We start from the raw sequence: 18,519 nt of genomic DNA, 5'->3' as shown, positions 1-18,519 counted from the left end.
ATGGCATAAGCTTCATTATGCGGTACACAACAAAGGCTGCTGTTAGCCAGGATTGTGTAAAAATGTATATTATTTTGGATTTTAATTTGAAAAATATACAACAAACTTTATGACAACTCTATACACACACATACATACACACACCGGTATATATATATATATTTTTTTTCTTGTAATCTGAAATGTTTAAATGTATTTTTAGTCTGAATGTAATCTGCCAGCTCTAGCATTATCATTTTTTTTTTTAATGGGGGGAAATATAACAGTAATTTATTCTTTATTAGTTTACTATTAATATTATTTAAAAGTAAATGTTATGAATTCTAAAGGCTTTGCTGAATTCATGCTTCATTTCTTATTGATTATCCATAAATGATGATTCTCATTCGTTCCTATTACCATTTTTTATTTTATATAAAGTGCAATTAGTGTAATCTTTTGACATTATTTCCGAACCGGCTGGAAAGCAAAAGCAAACCAAAGTCAGACATTTCCTCCATTAATTTAGAAAAATGTAAACAATTTATATGGCAATAAAATCTAGGACAGTCATATTCTCTGCATGGCATCATGGTGGAGGTGTGATTTTTTTTTTTTATCATTATTTTTTTTAAATATTAACCCTTTTACCACAGACGATTTTTTCATCATGGACAACGTTCCACATTTTAAGGAGGTCTTCCGAGCTCAACTTGTGGACCACCAGCAAGTCCTTATAGAAACAAGGGTCTCTGTTCATGGCGCTTGATCTCTTTTTGCTAATTCCAAAGGTCCTAAATCCTGGATGCAACTTGGGCTCTACACCTATGGCCTTAAGACACAATCCCAAAAACACATCGTCAATGGGAAACAACTGGATCTTCTCAGAAGCTACAAAGAGCTTTCTGGCGAGAGAAGATGCCATTAGAAAGCCACCTCCCCCAGCATAGACTGGATAGGGTTTGTCGTACAGCTCTTTTGGGATATAATATTTACTTTGCTTATTCCTAATCGGAACTGCCCTAGAAATAATGTCTCCTACAAATAAACTAGGCAGTAGAGGGTCTTCCTTTTTGAAGGCCAAGAAATCTAATATATTTTCAGTGTTCACAAAAATATCATCATCACCTTTAAAAATAAACTTAACATTTGGGCAATATATGTGAAACCATTTTAAGAAATTGATCTCTTTAAGAGTCAAGTTAAAGAAGGTGTCCATGAAATCCCATTGTAAAATGTCCCCATAAATCTGGTTCTCTTGCTCAATAAGTCTCTGGAGGTTCCAGTGGTCTTTACCTATGGATGTAGTTCCAAGGAGAAACAAAGTCTTTATTTTTTTGCCATCTACTTCTTTTTCCTTGCCCCATGTTCTCCTCACTGCTTCTCTTCGATCATGTTGCTCAATGATAGACTTCACCACGATGAGGAGGTGGACATCTTCTTGACATTTCTCAGGGTGGTTCAGCAACAGCGGGAAATACCTGCAATGCCTGCGCAGGATAAACTGATGGAATCTAGGATCCACGTGTCTGAACCAAGGCTGTCTTCTTAGGCTAGTGTCCTCAGGACATTTACTCTCATTAACATCCCACCTTGGAGTAGGCAAACTTAATCCTACTGAGGTACCATCACCATCAGAATTACCAGTAGTTCCTTCACTGATCCTTCTGGATGAACTATTGTCTGGTTGCAACCACTCATGCATGATTCTGGAGTGGAATGCCAAGGTTCCCTTCGTCCCTTCCTCAACCAATTTCAATTTATGGATGGTGACCAGTGTGGCAAAAATTAGGGACAGGGTTATGCTGGTTTTAAGCAATCTCCTCCGTCTGAACAGACAATCCATGGTTGAAGTTGTGATGGAAGGTACTTGACTGAGGTTGGGAGCCCGTCTGCTCCCTGGTCTTCTATGGCTATGAGATAGATAATATAGGTCTGCATAGCATGGTGGCAAGAACCAGATCTCTAAAAAATGCATGAACAGTGAGGAAGCAGCTCATGAAATATTTTTCAGAATGAAGGAACTTGGATCTTTTCCCATGCCATGGCAGGCTGCTTATTCAGTAGTAGTCTGTTCATACCTGCTTTGCAGACGTCCTTCAGTCTTGTCCTTTTGGAAGCTGGACCTGGAGGGTTCATGCCTTGTAGATAATGGACCTTCTTCTGCAGACGATGGACTGTTGATATCTGTCCATGGTGCACATAAGGATGAAGATCATTCTGCTTCTGAACACTCAGCCTGATGACTTGCCAGATGCAGACTGATGCTTAGAGTTTTGGTGTGTGCAGCCAGTAACTTTTCTGCAGATCACATTACTGGAAGCCACACTTGGTCGGTTTAAGAGCTTAACCCTTTCACTGCAAAATGATTTCAGTTTTGCTTATGAGATTCTTGAGGTTTTTTTTTCTTTGTTGAGAGGCGTTTCCTCATCCCTCCTGATCAAGTCACAGTTCTGAGCGCCTTCGCACACATCTTATGATGTCTAGATTATTTAGCTTTTACATATTTAAAGTAACACTACACAATTTACAATATTGATTTCTACATAACACCTCGAGTAGCATGGTAACAGCTTTGCTTTACTGATCTTCTATGGAGCGCTACATTATAAAGGCTCAGATGAGATTAGGTCTTTTGAGTGCAAAAGTGGCTTAACCCCGGAGGTATTTTCGTTTTTGCGTTTTTTGCTCCCCTTCTTCTAAGACCCATAACTTTTGTATTTTTTTGGTCAAAATGGCCTTTTGAGGGCTAGATTTTTTAACCTGACATGTGCCTGGAAAGGTGCGGGCTCAGTGCTGGAGCCCGCACCAAACAGGGGAGTTCGACATTGGCGTGCTATTACGCCCGATGTCAGAAAGGGGTTAAAGACCCTGGATCCAAAGGAGAGGAGGTCAATGGCTTAAAAGGGTTGTCCAGACTTGAGACAAAAGTCTGCAGTCGCTTTATGTGACTGCTGAATTGTGACCGCGTCAGTTGTGTGCAGTCACAATATCCTGGTTTTCTAGGTGCAAGTCATGTGACAGCTTGCATGTGATTTGCATACTTGCGGTCATGTCCAGACTAGACTTGGTTGGATTGTCTCAGCAGAAGTGAATTCAGAGAAGCTGGAGGAGACTAGTTGGCATGTGTGCAAATCATAAACATGCGGTCAGGTAAATGCTCGCTTGTATTGGCAATAATGGGGAATCATGACATTGTGCTATGCTCATAGAGTGACTGCAGACTTTTGCCTCAAGCTTGGACCACCATTTTAATAACTGGGGAGTAATAGTTTTGGACCCCTAGTACAGATTTTGCTTTTCAGTTCAGAAGCTACATCCATGATTTGGCTAATTCCATCAGTCCAGACATCTGCACTATTCAGACTTGAGACATGAAATCACTGCTCCTGTGATCGGTGGGGGTCCCGGGGATTATTCATATCCCACCTAACCTTTAAGTAAAAAACACGGGCCCCACCAATGACAAGAATAAAGGGATCTTGATCAATTGTCCAGTGCTGCACCAGGTGTTTTCATATAATGGATGGTATTTGGAGATGGCATCAGATAAGTCTCCATCTTATCATTCAACACTCCCGTCCCACCCCCTTAAAGAAACACAAATGTATGGACATGGTTACTTTAAGACTGATGGACCTCACGGACCTAAATACAGGGTCTGATGAGGTTTCTGTCCTTTATTCTACCTGTGGAGTCACACAATGTCCTTCTCCCTGTTGTATTACAAGATTCCCAACTAGTAAGGGAGTGATTCTAATGATAAGTATACCTTAGGTTAGGGGATTGTTATTTGGGCACTTGCCCAGTATAATAGGGCAGGACCTCCCAAAGGAGACGCTTTGTTTCCCAAAACATTTATTGTGAAAGAAGCAGAAGGAATAATATGATAGAAGGTGGTGGGACTTGTATCACTCAGGAAGAACTGGATTCTCTTAAGCCTCATTTCTACATTCTGGATATAATTATACAATTGCCATCCTGAGTTCAATGTGGATGGAAAGCAAAAGTGACACCCATCATAAAGCTGGCGACTCTGTGCCCAGAAACGTGTCATTTCTACTGTGAAAGCTTCATCTGATGAGGTTTTATTTTTCTACAATTAACATAAATTATAGAGACAAAGAATTTATAAATTAAGTAAACCTCCACAGTAATGCAAACTCTTCATCATATGACTAATATTACACTCCAAGAACAGTTGTCTAAGCCCAAAATTCTACAAATTTCTGCTTCCGGCGTATTTTATAGGGTCCATCTTATGGCAGCAAGAAAGTGCGGTGATCTACACTGTATGGAGAAAGGTATTAGGACACCTCCACATTCCACCTTCAGGAGCTTTTATGACCTCCCATTCTAAATACAAGTCCTTTGGGGCCCCTTCGCATGTCATGAGATTGTGATACTGGAAAAAACAGTACCGTGAGGTCCATGTGCCATCTGTGTCAGTGTGACACCATGTGGCATAGGTATCTGTGTGTATCATCCGTGTGCACCATCAGTGTGACAAGTACTAGAATATAATGAAGAATACAAATGACAGATGTTTAGGCATTAGATGTGCAAAGGTAGAGATAGACCGATATGAGAGATAGATATGAGATAGATGTCAGTGAGATAATCAGTGATTTGCGTGGTTTTCTGTACTCGTATTTAGCACAAAAATGAATGAAAAAAATTGTATGAGGGTCCCCCCTATTTTTAATAACCAGCTGAGGGAAAGCAGACAGCTGTGATCTGGTCTAAATAGTCTGGGAAGGGGCCAATATCAATGGACGTTCCCAGTTTATTAATATCAGCTCACAGATGTCTGCTTGGCCTTTACACATTATTAAAAAGGGGGATCCTAAACAAAATTACTTGGGGTCCCCCCTATTTTTAATAACCAGCAAAGGCTAAGTAGACAGCTACGGGCTGATATTAATAGACTGGGAAGGGCCATGGATATTGGCCCCTTCCCAGTGTAATAAGGCCAGCCTTCAGACACCCCAGAAATGAAGTATCCATTAGATGCGCCAATTCTGGCACTTAGTGTCATTTCTTCCTGATTGCCCTGATCCGGTGACAATCGGGGGAATGTTTTTTTTTTTTTTTAATATCCACTGATATCAAGCCTAGAGGTTAGTAATGGAGAGGTGTCAGACTGTGGTGAAAATAAACACACACAGAAAAGTCCTTTAATTGTACAAAAGCACTCCATTAAAGTTCTCTTTTACCCATTTATAAAATAAAGTAATCTACAGGGTCCGCCGTAAATCCATAAAAAGTATGTCTCACGGGAATGCTCGACTCTGCTACATCCAGAGGTTGTGATGAGCAGTGACATCAGTAACGTGACTGCTTACCATGGCATCCAGAACACGCTGAGCATGAGAACACGCCTGCAGTGATGAGCAGTGATGTCATTAAGGTTACCGCAGGCAATTCTCACGTTAACCTGTGTGTGATCTACCAGCTACAAACTCCTTTAACCTTACTGACATCACCACTCATCACTGCAGCGGGTTCTCACGCAACTCTCACTGCATTCCAGCGGCCGTGGAGTGGTCACATTACTGATGTCACTGCTCATTACAGCTACCGGATTTAGCAGAGTCGGGGATCGTCGTGGGACCTCTTTATTATAGATTTACGCTTGAACCCTGTGGATTTTGTGTGTGCGCGCTTACTTTGACTACACCTCTTCATTACCAACCTCAGAGCTTGAAGGCAGCTGTGATTTCTGACAAACCCATATATTACCCCCGATTGCCACTGCACCAAGGCAAACGGGATGAGCCTGGTAAAGCAGCAGAATTGGTGCATATAATATGATATATATCAATTCTGTAGCGGTAACGGGGGGGGGCCATTAACCATGACCCGTCCCAATCTGATAATAGAAGCCCTCAGCTGTCTGCTTTATCTGTGCTGGTTTTAAAATAAAATTAAATTATTTAATGCGCTGGCTACAACTATCATCAGCGTCACCTAGTAACACTTTGGGACATAACAGGTTTCCTTACTATGTATTTTTTCCATATCAGTCTTTATTACAAATAAAAAATAGGAACCTTACAATTTTTACAGAGTACTGGTCTTTTTAGACTTTTAACTTCCTGTTGTTTCAGGAAACAACATATGTACATAGCCACAATAATCAGACCCCAACCTTATCTTTTATACTTAAGTGACAAATGAGGTTAGTCACTTCACAACGTTATTGTGAAGAGGGGGTGGAGGTTAGCGGCAACAACAATTGTGATTATGTATTACCAGCTGGGTAGACAAGTGTTACCTCTCTTTGCAATCCTGTCTCTGATAATAAGGAAACTGCTGAAAACTCTTCCTGAAAGGACAGAAAGTATGAGCTTAAACAAGCCCCATGTGCCCACTGCGAGAATTGCAAAATTACCAAGCTTGTTTTTTTTTCTGTTAATAAAGATCGGGATATGACAAACATTCTCAAAATGTCTTTTAAAATACATGTAACACAAAAACCTGATTTAAACGTTGGTTCATTTTCTATTCATAGCTTCCCTTTAACCCCTTTCCTACATTAGACGTATTATTCCGTCCATGTGACCTGGGACCTAAGTCCCAAGGACGAAATAGTACATCTAGCGCGATATGGCACTCACGGGGGAGCGCCGCTGATCGCGGCCGGGTGTCAGCTGATTATCACAGCTGACACCTGGCACTATGTGTCATTGGCGGTCACGGACCACCCCCGACACATTAACCCCCGGCACACTGCGATCAAACATGATCGCAGTGTACCGGCGGCATAGGAGAGAAGCGCGCAGGGAGGGGTGTTATGAATAGGTCACTGAGGAGGAGAGCGCATTAGGCTATGCCACCAGAACACCAGAGAGGTTGGTCGCTCAGCAGATTGCAGACCCCTGATCTTAACAACACAACTAACAGTAGCCGTGGAGCGTTCCTACGTTGCCCTAGACGCTTCGTCACAGCCGGAGGACTAACTAAGCCTAAAGACAGAAAAGTGAAATCTAAACTGCCCCGGAGCAGATCCCCAAAGGAATAGACAGCCCCCAAACATATATTGTCGGTGAGACAAGATGAAGCACAAACAGACAGAAAATAGACTGAGCAAATGATGGGGCCCACACTGACTAGATAGGACAGGACAGAAAAGGCACTGTCTGCAATCATGCAAAAACCCTAATAATTCCAACACGACTGATGTACAAAAATACTGAGGTTTGCACAAACCTCGCCCCCACTATATCAGCACTCAGGTGTGAACTGGCGGCTAGCAACAGGCTAATACAGCAGGGGACTGAGCAAACAAACACAAGATACAAAAATACAGGGCAGGAGCCAGCAGCCCCAGGGGGAGCAAGCTGACCCCTGGCAGCAAGACAAAATCAGATGCAAAGGGTTTAGCAAATGACACTAAGCTGAAAAATGCAGGATCAGGCAGGAGACAGAAATCCTCAATAAGCAAAGAAAGGAGTATCACCGGCAGCCACTGAGAGAAGTCTGCTCGCTTATGTAGTCCCAGTCACTACCCCCACTCCTCCAATTATCCTCTGCAGCTGTTGGGTTAACATCATGTTGACCAGCTCCACTACCAGCAGTATCCATCAGAGGGAGCCTTGCCTCAAAAGTCGGATTAAGAGAGCTCACAACAGAGGGGGCTTCCTCCATGCTTCCCTGAGACCCCCGCAGCAGCGCGATGTGCAGCGCTGCTGCGGGGGCCTCCTTCCCTGCAGGTCCCCGGATCCAATATGGTGGCGGGGACCTTCGGGGGCCTGCAGGGAGCCGGCTTCCTCACTGCCTGTAGAGCGCAGGCATGAGGAAGCATATGTAGAGCCTGTGTCAGATCGCTGATCTGTCACAGCGATCTGTGATGTGACAGATCAGCGATCTGTCACATGACAGTGATGTCCCCACTGGGACAATGTAATGAAGAAAAAAAAAAAAAAAAAAAAAAGTGTAAAAATAATTTATATATAAAAAAAAAAATCACTAAATAAATTAAAAAAAAAATATTCCCTAATAAATTCATTTTTTGAAAAAAAAAAACAAAACAAAAAACAAAACAATAAACATACACATTTGGTATCGCCACGTCCGTAACAACCCGCCCTATAAAACTGTCCCACTAGTTAACCCCTTTATTGAACCCCTTAAAAAAATAAAAAAACAAAGCAAAAAATGCTTTATCATACCGCCGAACAAAAATTGCAATAACGCGCGATCAAAAAGACGTATATAAATAACCATGGTACTGCTGAAAACGTCATCGTCCCGCAAAAATCGAGCTGCCACACAGCGTCATCAGCGAAAAAATAAAAAAGTTATAGCTCGCAGAATAAAGCAATGCAAAAATACTTATTTTTTTATATAAAATTGATTTCATTGCATAAAAGCGCCAAAACATAAAAAAAAGACATAAATGAGGTATCGCTGTAATTGTACTGACCCGAAGAATAAAACCGTTTTATCAATTTTACCGCACGCGAAATGGTGTAAACGCACCCCCCCAAAAGAAAATCATGAAACGCTGGTTTTTGCTCATTCTGCTTCCCAAAAATCGGAACAAAAAATGTCACGTGCCAGAACATGATACCAATAAAAACCTCAACTCGTCCCGCAAAAAAATAAGACCTCACATGACTCGGTGGGTCAAAATATGGAAAAATTATAGCTCTCAATATGTGGTGATGCAAAAACTATTTTTACAGTAAAAAGCGTCTTTTAGCGTGTGACAGCTGCCAAATATAAAAACCCGCTATAAATAGTAAATCAAACCCCCCGTTATCACCCCCTTAGTTAGGGAAAAATAATAAAATAAAAAAAATGCATTTATTTCCATTTTCCCATTAGGGCTAGGGTTAGGGGTGTGTTGGGGTTAGGGTTGGAGTTAGAATTGGGGGGTTTCCACTGTTTTGGTACATCAGGGGCTTTCCAAACGCGACATGGCGTCCGATCTCAATTCCAGCCAAAAAAGTCAAATGGCGCTGCTTCCCTTCCGAGCTCTGCCATGCGCCCAAATAGTGGTTTACCCCCACATATGGGTTATTAGCGTACTCAGGACAAGTTGCACATTAACTTTTGGGGTCCTGTTACCCTTGGGAAAATAAAAATTGGGGGTGAAAAGATCATTTTTGTGGAAAAAATATGATTTTTTAATTGTATGGCTGTACGTTATAAACTTCTGTGAAGCCCTTGGGGGTTCAAAGTGCTCACCACATATCTAGATAAGTTCCTTGGGGGGGGTCTAATTTCCAAAATGGCGTCACTTGTGGGGGTTTCCACTGTTTAGGCACATCAGGAGCTCTCCAAACTTGACATGGCATCCGACCTGAATTCCAGCCAATTTTTGCAGTGAAAAAGTCAAACGGCGCTCCTTCCCTTCCGCGCTCTTCCATGCGCCCAAACAGTGGTTCCCCCCCACATATCAGGTATCGGCATACTCAGGACAAATTGCACAATACCTTTTCCAGTCCAACTTCTCCTGTTACCCTTGGTAAAATAAAAAAATTGAACCTGAAGTAATTTTTTTAGTGAAAAAAAGTTAAATATTCATTTTTTTTTTAAACATTCAAAAAATTTCCGTGAAGCACCTGAAGGGTTAATAAACTTCTTGAATGTGGTTTTGAGCACCTTGAGGGGTGCAGTTTTTACAATGGTGTCTCATTTGGGTATTTTCTATCATATAGACCCCTCAAAGTGACTTCAAATGTGATGTGGTCCCTAAAAATAAAATGGTTTTGTAAAAATGAGAAATTGCTGGTCAACTTTTAACCCTTTTAACTTCCTAACAAAAAAAATTTTGGTCCCCAAATTGTGCTGATGTAAAGTAAACATGTAGGAAATGTTACTTAAGTTTTTTGAGTGCCGTATCTCTGTGATAGCTGGCTTAGTGATCGGACCCAAATAGTGGTCGTAAATGGCTGCACATCCAGTTGGAAGAATGTCTCAAGTGGGGTACCACAGGGCTCTGTCCTGGGCCCTGTATTGTTCAACATCTTTATCAACGATTTAGATGAAGGAATTGAGGGTAAACTGATTAAATTTGCTGATGACACAAAGCTAGGAGGGATAGCTAATACTAGAGAAGAGAGAGAGAGGATTCAAAAAGATTTAAATAAACTGGAGAAGTGGGCAGTAACTAACAGAATGGTTTTTAACAGGGAGAAATGCAAAGTACTACATCTGGGCAATAAAAATGAAAAAAGCATATATAGAATGGGAGGAATAGGGCTAAGTGACAGCACATGTGAAAAAGACTTGGGTATACTAATAGATCACAGACTGAATATGAGTCAACAGTGTGATGCAGCAGCAAAAAAGGCAAATGCAGTTCTAGGATGTATTAACAGAAGCATACAGTCTAGATCACGTGAAGTCATTATTTCCCTCTACTCCTCTTTGGTCAGACCTCATCTGGAATATTGTGTCCAGTTTTGGGCACCACATTTTAAAAAAGACATCAACAAACTGGAGCAAGTTCAGAAAAGAGCGACCAGAATGGTGACCGGTCTGCAAACCCTGTCTTATGAGGAAAGGTTGCAGGATTTGGGAATGTTTAGTTTGCAAAAGAGAAGACTGAGAGGAGACTTAATTGCTGTCTACAAATATCTAAAGGGCTGTCACATTGTAGAAGGATCAACTTTATTCTCATTTGCACAAGGAAAGACTAGAAGCAATGGGATGAAACTGAATGGGAGGAGACACAGATTAGATATTAGAAAAAACTTTTTGACAGTTAGAGTGATCAATGAGTGGAACAGGCTGCCACGAGAAGTGGTGAGTTCTCCTTCAATGGAAGTCTTCAAACAGAGGCTGGACAGACATCTGACTGGGATGATTTAGCGAATCCTGCTTTGAGCAGGGGGTTGGACCAGATGGCCCAGGAGGTCCCTTCCAACTCTATGATTCTATGATTTAAGAGCATAAAAATTCAAATTTGGAAAATTGCGAAATTTTCAAAATTTTCGCCAAATTTCCGTTTTTTTCACAAATAAACGCAAGTCATATGAATGAAATTTTACCACTGACATGAAGTACAATATGTCACGAGAAAACAATATCAGAATCACCGGGATCCATGTAAGCGTTTCAGAGTTATTACCTCATAAAGGGACAGTGGTCAGAATTGTAAAAATTGGCCCGAGCATTAACATGCAAACCACCCTTGGGAGTAAAGGGGTTAAGAGATCAGAAATGTAATGATCTAACTTGTTACACTGGTGGCTCCTATTACAGTACAGCGCTGGTATCAGGGAGCTCTGCACCACCGTCCGTTCTGTCATGTCAGTAAAGGCAGATGGCATAGCGGGGGCAACGGGTCATATATGACACATCAGCGGATAAGAGGTTGCCTGTTATACCCCAGTGGATAAGTGGCAGATTTTATACACTAGAGGTGAAGAGCTGGATATTATACATCAGCGGATAAGGGGCTGGATGTTATACACGACAGACAGGGGGTCGAATGTTATACACCAGGGGCCGGATGTTATACAATGGGGATGAGGGGCTGGATGTTATACACCATGGGTGAGGGTCTGGATGTTATACACCAGGGGCCGGATGTTATATACTGGCGGATAAGGGGGCGGATGTTCGGCACCTCACCCTCAGTGTTGGATGTTATACACCAGGGGCGAGGGGCCAGATGTTATGTACCAGCAGATAAGGGGTCAGATGTTAAATACTGGCTGCTAAGGGGGCGGATGTTATATACCAGCGGATAAGGGGGTGGATGCTATACATGTCATGATGATAAAAAACAAAACAAAACAGGCTTTTGGTCATTTTTGGGGGGATTCCTTTTTTTTTTGGAAGCAATTTTATCACTGTATCTAAGGGTTAACTGGTTTTCTGTCCTCGCTGTGAATTTCGCAGTATCTGATGACTTTTTATTTTTATTAGGTCTCTGTGTATTTCAAATTGAAACAAATCTTCTGGATATTGTAGAAAGGAATATTCTGAATTGACCGTTGTCTTCAGATGACTGCGCTAACTACAGCCTCATTTATACAGCGACCCCCTCCAGCACTGAGGAGTGTACATAGAGGAGCAGTATATGGGAAAGTATGACTGACTGTTTTCTTTTCAGGGCCACCAAACTAGCGGCCTGTGTGCTGCCAAAAAGCCCAAGAAACACAGACTTCATATGGTGTGGAGATCGTGCAGGTGGCTGACACGACACTGAGGACACAGAGTTCTCTCATAGTCCATACGAGAGTGACGAGGCTGAAGAGGCCCCATGGTGGCCATAAAATTATTACCCTCATATACAGTGGGGTGAAAAAGTATTTACCCCCTCCCTGATTTCCTATTCTTTTGCATGTTTGTCACACTTAAATGTTTCAGGTCACCAACCAAATTTAAATATTATACAAGGATAACACAAGTAATCACAAAATACAGTTTTTAAGTGAACGTCTATTATTAAAGCAAAAAGAAATCCAAACCTACAGGGCCCTGTGTGAAAAAGTGATTGTCCCTAAACATAATAAGTGATTGGGCCACCCTTAGCAGCAACCACTACAATCAAGCGTTTGCGATAAATGGCAATAAGTGTTTTACAATGCTCTAGAGGAATTTTGGCCCACTCATCGTTGCAGAATTGTAATTTAGCCACATCGGAGGGTTTCCGAGCATGAACCGCCTTTTTAAGGTCATGCCACAGCATCTCAAATTGGATTAATGTCAGGACTTTGACTAGGCCACGCCAAAGTCTTCATTTTGTTTGTCATTGAGAAGTGGACTTACCGATAGATTTTGGATTATTGTCCTGTTGCATAACCCTAATGCGTTTCAGCATGAACAGATGGCCGGACATTCTCCTGCATGATGATTTGGTACACAGTGGAATTCATGGTTCCATTCACCATAGGAAGTCTTCTGGGTCCTGAAGCAGAAAAACAACCAGATCATCACACTACCAAAAGGAACATTATACCAACAAATATTTTACTGTTGGTATGATATTCCTTTTCTGAAATGCTGTGTTACTTCTACACCAGATGTCATGGGACATTTAAGTGTGACAAATATGCAAATGTATGGGAAATCAGGAAGGGGCAAACACTTTTCACACCACTGTCATAAGTAATAAGGAATACCAGAACATGGCAACAAATATTAAAGCGGACAGCCAACCAGGAGAAATCCGAGTGCAACAGCTCTCCTGTTGATCAACACTGGACAAGGCCAAGCTGCCACTGACTGACTGCAAGATCGGCCACAGCATCATTTGGCTGATAGCCAAACACATTAGATGACCATCAGCTAAACCATGCATTGGCTGATAATTCGACAGACCGCCATCGCAGCTGTGACTCCCATACATAGGAAAGCTCATTTGGCTGGTGGTCTCTGAGAGCCACCAACAGACATCTCTCCACGAGAACAAAGTGATTGGCGAAATCGGAGGTGTGCGATTGACATCTCTCCCAACCATCAGGCGGCCCCCGTAGAAATTACTGCTAAATGGTGGTCCTTTCAAGCTGATTGATCTGAAAACAGATAAGACAGTGCGGCTGAAACTCTATAACCACCGAAACGACCAATGAGCACACAATATTAAAGCAAATTTGTGCAGCCGTTGGCCGCCGCAACTGTGCAGTGTTTTGGCCGCAGTCCAATCTCACCATTTATCATTTCCAGACCATGCAGCGTCAATCCCAGTATTTGGTGACATGTGGATGGCATCACCTCAGCTACATGGTCAGTATTCTGGCATGTGATTGATGTGGCCACTGACTGGCTGCAGCGGTCACAATTAAAGATGCGAAGCGATGCTGCAGAGTCAGCCCTGGATCGATGGGGGGGCAGGGAGGAGAATAGGTACTAGTGTTACTTTTCTTATTTTCCAACATTGGCAGCTGTTTGGTAAATACACTGTATAAGATGGAGAACCCCTAGAAGAGCTTTTTAGCAGTCACAGCACCATTTTTCATGATACAAAGCTCCAAATCCCTTGCATAGGCAGACACATTTATTAAAAGAGGCTTCATTTCAGCTTGAGTTAAATTGCATCTGTCAGCAGTTCTGAAAGCAGAAGAGTAAATCATAAAACCTTTCATGCTGGAGCTAAAGCAGGACAAGCAGGTAACGTTCACCCACCTCTATAGGTCTCCTACCCAGCGCTGGGCAGGGGCAAACCCCCGTTCATGCTTTGCTAATTTACTGGCATAAACTGTGATAGATTTAGGACTGTAGTTGCCTCCACTAATAAATTTGTCACAACACCCATCGCTGCCACTGACGTTTACGCACGCAGTCTAAAATCCCAACACTTCTTCTATGCCAGGGTAGGATTACTGATCAAGCTTGTTTTTCTCATTTGCACTTTTGTAAAAACTTGCATTATCTAATTATGTCTAAATCCAGAACAAGTCCTGTCCATACTTTGATGTACGTGACTCAAACAAATGAACCGTTTGGCAACTTATAGGCACCATGCCATAAAGGCTGGGACGAAACGGCGTCATGCGTCATCTGTGCGTCCTGTCTATGGCTTCTTGCAGTGTGACTTTTTTGGCACTGCAATTTCGTTGTAAATAAAACCGCCAAGTTGCAGACATTTTGGATTTTTCACGTGACTTGCACTGAAGTCTTTGGCAATAGAGTTGCGTGTCCAACACTATGATGACTGACTTCTGGCACATCCGCTGGTTGTTCTCGTACACTATTGTGCAGCCATTCACCCCCGGAGAACAGTGTGTTGTAATATTGATGGCTCATGACTTGATGAAAGAAGTGAATCTACGACGATGGATGTGATAATGTGAGAGCCGCCCGCCCGCCTGGCATTGTGCAGACACACACAAGACAATCATACAAGTCAAATGATGCCAATGTCATAAAAATACATATATTATATATTTGGATCTGATAACTGTTTACACTAGAACACATATAACACAATCACGAACACGCAAAGACTAAATCACCAGCACCGTTTAGCTATGGCTGTAATTCTGCATGGACGCACGATGTCAGCATAAAGCCCAATTCAGATGTCCATGTAGCATGGGTCAGGTACAGACGGCGAGGCTCAAACCAGCCACGAGTCTCCCACCTGAACGCAACAGCTTCATATATGCCTAAGAGGCTGCCGAGTTCAGGTCACGAGAACCACGGCTGGGCCGTAGATCACGCAAGTCTGAATTTAGCCTAAGACTCCATAAATCAGAAACGATCAACTAAATTAACTTGCTTTGTGGGGGGGGGGGCTCCACCTACCTTTAGGGGACAATGACAAAGAACAGCTAAATGAGCTGCTGTTACAGCTTTCCTACAGCTCCGACTACTCGATTCTGACAGCTAATAAAAAGGATTCTGGCCCTTAAGGTATATTGTTGGCTCCTGAGAACTTAAAGGAACACTCTGCGAAAAATGTATATACGGTGTTAGACCTAAGGGGGCGGAGCATAACAAAGATAATACATGTGTCATGTTCCTCCCCCTATGCCATGCATAACACAATATATTAGATTTGAGTAGTTTTTTTTTTTTTAAAGAGACAGCGCGGTCAGTAACATCTGAGTGGAGAATAATTCCCACTTGTTCTGGAAGGTTTCTCACTGTATTGCCCATAGGCTGGTGCTATGGGCTTGATGTTGAGCAGAAACTCGGGACCTCTGGCCATTTCTTGAGCAACGATGATTCAGATTACTGAACAGAAATTGACCCGGAGCCATGTGCAAATCTATCCTTCTCTTGTACAATGTTTATGACCGCAACGTCTCTTTACGGAAGAAGCCCCCCCTAAGAAAATCACAGTTAAATAGTCCGTTTTATATGATTGTATAAAAAGAGAAGAACCTGATTTATATGTGACATAGTGAGTGAGCAATGTGTGTGTTGTGGGTGGGCTCACAGACCACTAGAGTTACCTCTGCCTGCACAATTATTATTGCTTCTCCAGCCGCCCATCTACCCGATATTGAAATATGGAAACCCTCTCTCTCTACTTTATAAAAAATCTATCTATTCTCTAGCCAGAATTCGTCTTGCTATGATGGAGCTTGGGATGGAGAGTTAGAACTTCCAGAGAAACAAAACTTTTTTTTTAAATGTAATTATCCACCAGGCATCGCAAAGTTATTAATTTGTGTAATATACGTCATTACCTTATTTTGTTTACTTCTCTCCCTAGCACCACACTGCCATATATTACAGAAATTAAGTTCTTAAATTATCCTTCAAGCAATGAAACGTTAATAAAAAAAAAAAAAAAAGTTTAGTTCTTCTTTCAGAAACCAAAGTTTTCCGTGGCAATCATAAGCCCTGAAGTTCATAAAACAACTTAACAGCCTGTCAGGACTTGCGTTTAGGTGAACAGGTTTTGTAGCATAAAAAGTACCTTTTTCATCATTTATACACTCATCTGTGCTGCTGACGGTGGAGTCTAAACAGAATCAGTTTCCTTCCCCCCCTGGGAGTTGATAATATAAACTCTTCCTAACTGTCCTGCAGAAAGTCTTCTCAGCTATACAGCCATGCGACTGTACATAAGATGCTGCTTCCTTGACAAGCTGACCAGAAAGTCGTTTCTATTGGCTGCTAATAAAGTAAAGAAAGAGTCACTTTTGTTTTTGCGGATGGGGGGGGAGGGGAAGGGGCTGAGCAGGTGTCACCACTACCGCTCACTCATTAGGTGGATGGGTACATTGCTATGCACTCTGAATACTCGCTGTTGTACTATGTAAGCATATTTCATAACTCTTCACTGGTTGGTCTTCTCCACCCTCTGGCAGCTGACACAATAGGCTATCTTACCTGTCCTGCAGTAATTTTCTGTCATGCTACTATACATGCTCTGATCTTTCCCTGACAAGCTGGCCAGAAAGCCATTGCTATTGGTTGATCTGCATTGAACAAAGGATCGGTGGGAGTGACTGAGCATGTCTGACCACCAGGTGATTGTGCAAATTGCTATACTATATAATTACCGTAGATGTCATAATTGCTCATTGGATAATTTTTTTTAACGTTGCATAAATGGTGACATGAAGTTTAGCGATAGGACCTGAGGGCCCCAATGTAGGATCTCAGGCCCCCCCATCTACCTATAGCACGGGCGTTGTGCATATTGCTACAGATTTGTGACTTTGTAATGGAGTGCTAAATGTATAGCTGTGATTAGAGGTCGCACTCGATGGCTTCTCTGTTACCCTCCTAAGAAAACACGACCGTCAGTCAGATAATAGGAGTAGTAGTAGGAGATAGTGAAGCAAACATTAAGGGTTTTGTGTTCAGAAACCAAAGACTGCTTCAGGTTCTCCGTGGCTCCGAGACACGAGTTTTCGGTCACCGTTGCGGTTTGCTTGTAGTTTTATTCAGACCTGCTCTTGGGGCTGGGATCTTACTGCCGGTGATAGGTGGACGTTGTCTGGCTCCCATCGTCCCTGATTTTGATCCTGTCGCCCCTCCGGCTTTATTTGTAGCTGGGTATAAAATATTAAAAAGATAGTGGAATAAATGAGAATAAATGAGAATGCCTGCTTTATGTACAGCAAATTATGAATAAAGTCCTAGAATCTGTGCTGGAAAGACGTGCCGGATTATCAGGCTTTCTGCAATACGGAAGGCAGAATGATAGGTGTTTTAGGGTTAGGCTATGTGCACACACTGCGGATTGGTCTGCGGATTTTTATCTGCAGAACTGCAGGTAAAACCACAGGTAAAATGACCTGCGGTTTGCCACCTGGACAATGGAGGAGATGGCAAACCGCAGCAGAATCCGCAGAAACAATTGACATGTCAATTGTTTCTGCGGATTTAAAACCGCAGCTTTTCCGCAGTTAAAAATCCGCAGCATGTGCACAGCAGAATGTTAATCCCATAGGATAACATGCTACTGTACACTGTCTGCAGAACTGCTGCAGTTCTGCTGCGGCCAGAACCGCAGCAAAAACCGCAGCGTGTGCACATAGCCTTACTAAGGTGTAATTGTTCTACAATCCTTATTGCAAGCATCTGCGGATGTGCAGCTACTGCCGGCTTCCTGTGTGGTGACAGTCGGACGCAGATGTATGGGCGCACACACACATGGCTTCATCATTCTACTTTCGTAATGTATCATGGAGCAGAGCGGAAAAATACCTCAATAATATCTGTACTGAAACAAGTCTTTCCAAGGCTGCCCCTACCTGACTATATATGTCTGCAAACAAAAGTTAAAGAGCAAAGTTGTCTAACCACAGGGCGTCACCTCCACGGACTGTGTGATGATATACACAGACCATTTTATACACACTTTATAGCTGCGCCTTAAAGAGACAGTGAACCCATAATTATCTATTTGCCAGATAAAAGGGAATAGACTTTGTGAAAAGATTATATGACCTGTCTTTTACTGTTTGTGAGTTACATTCTGTATTATACTCCAGAGCCGCACTCACTATTCTGCTGGTGGAGTCACTGTGTACATACATTACATTACTGATCCTGAGTTACATCCTGTATTATACTCCAGAGCTGCACTCACTATTCTGCTGGTGCAGTCACCGAATACACACATTACATTACTGATCCTGAGTTACATCCTGTATTGTACTCCAGAGCTGC

The 18,519-nt window shown here is 42.3% G+C and overlaps 2 protein-coding genes across 5 annotated transcripts in view; both read right to left on the bottom strand.

Annotated features, from left to right (window-relative positions):
• Nucleotides 1-389: 389 nt before the first annotated feature.
• LOC141074224 (UDP-GlcNAc:betaGal beta-1,3-N-acetylglucosaminyltransferase 7-like) lies at nt 390-2,061 on the bottom strand. The gene has a single exon (XM_073561806.1). The coding sequence runs from the start codon at nt 1,955-1,957 to the stop codon at nt 611-613; it is 1,347 nt and encodes a 448-aa protein (XP_073417907.1). The 5' UTR covers nt 1,958-2,061; the 3' UTR covers nt 390-610.
• Nucleotides 2,062-14,804: 12,743 nt separating this feature from the next.
• CEP104 (centrosomal protein 104) overlaps nt 14,805-18,519 on the bottom strand; it is a 120,843-nt gene continuing 117,128 nt past the window's right edge. For all 4 annotated transcript variants that reach the window (XM_073561805.1, XM_073561803.1, XM_073561801.1 and 1 more), the window contains exon 22: nt 14,805-17,396. In XM_073561805.1, the coding sequence (XP_073417906.1) occupies nt 17,260-17,396 (137 nt within the window). In that variant the 3' untranslated portion in view covers nt 14,805-17,259. The remainder of the gene's footprint in view (nt 17,397-18,519) is intronic.

Source organism: Dendrobates tinctorius, unplaced genomic scaffold (genome assembly GCF_039654945.1).
Source record: "Dendrobates tinctorius isolate UK_male_01 unplaced genomic scaffold, ASM3965494v1 ptg000326l, whole genome shotgun sequence".
NCBI classification, from domain to species: Eukaryota; Metazoa; Chordata; class Amphibia; order Anura; family Dendrobatidae; genus Dendrobates; species Dendrobates tinctorius.
Note: the sequence above shows the minus strand (reverse complement) of the source record. Positions and strands in the feature narration are given on the sequence as shown.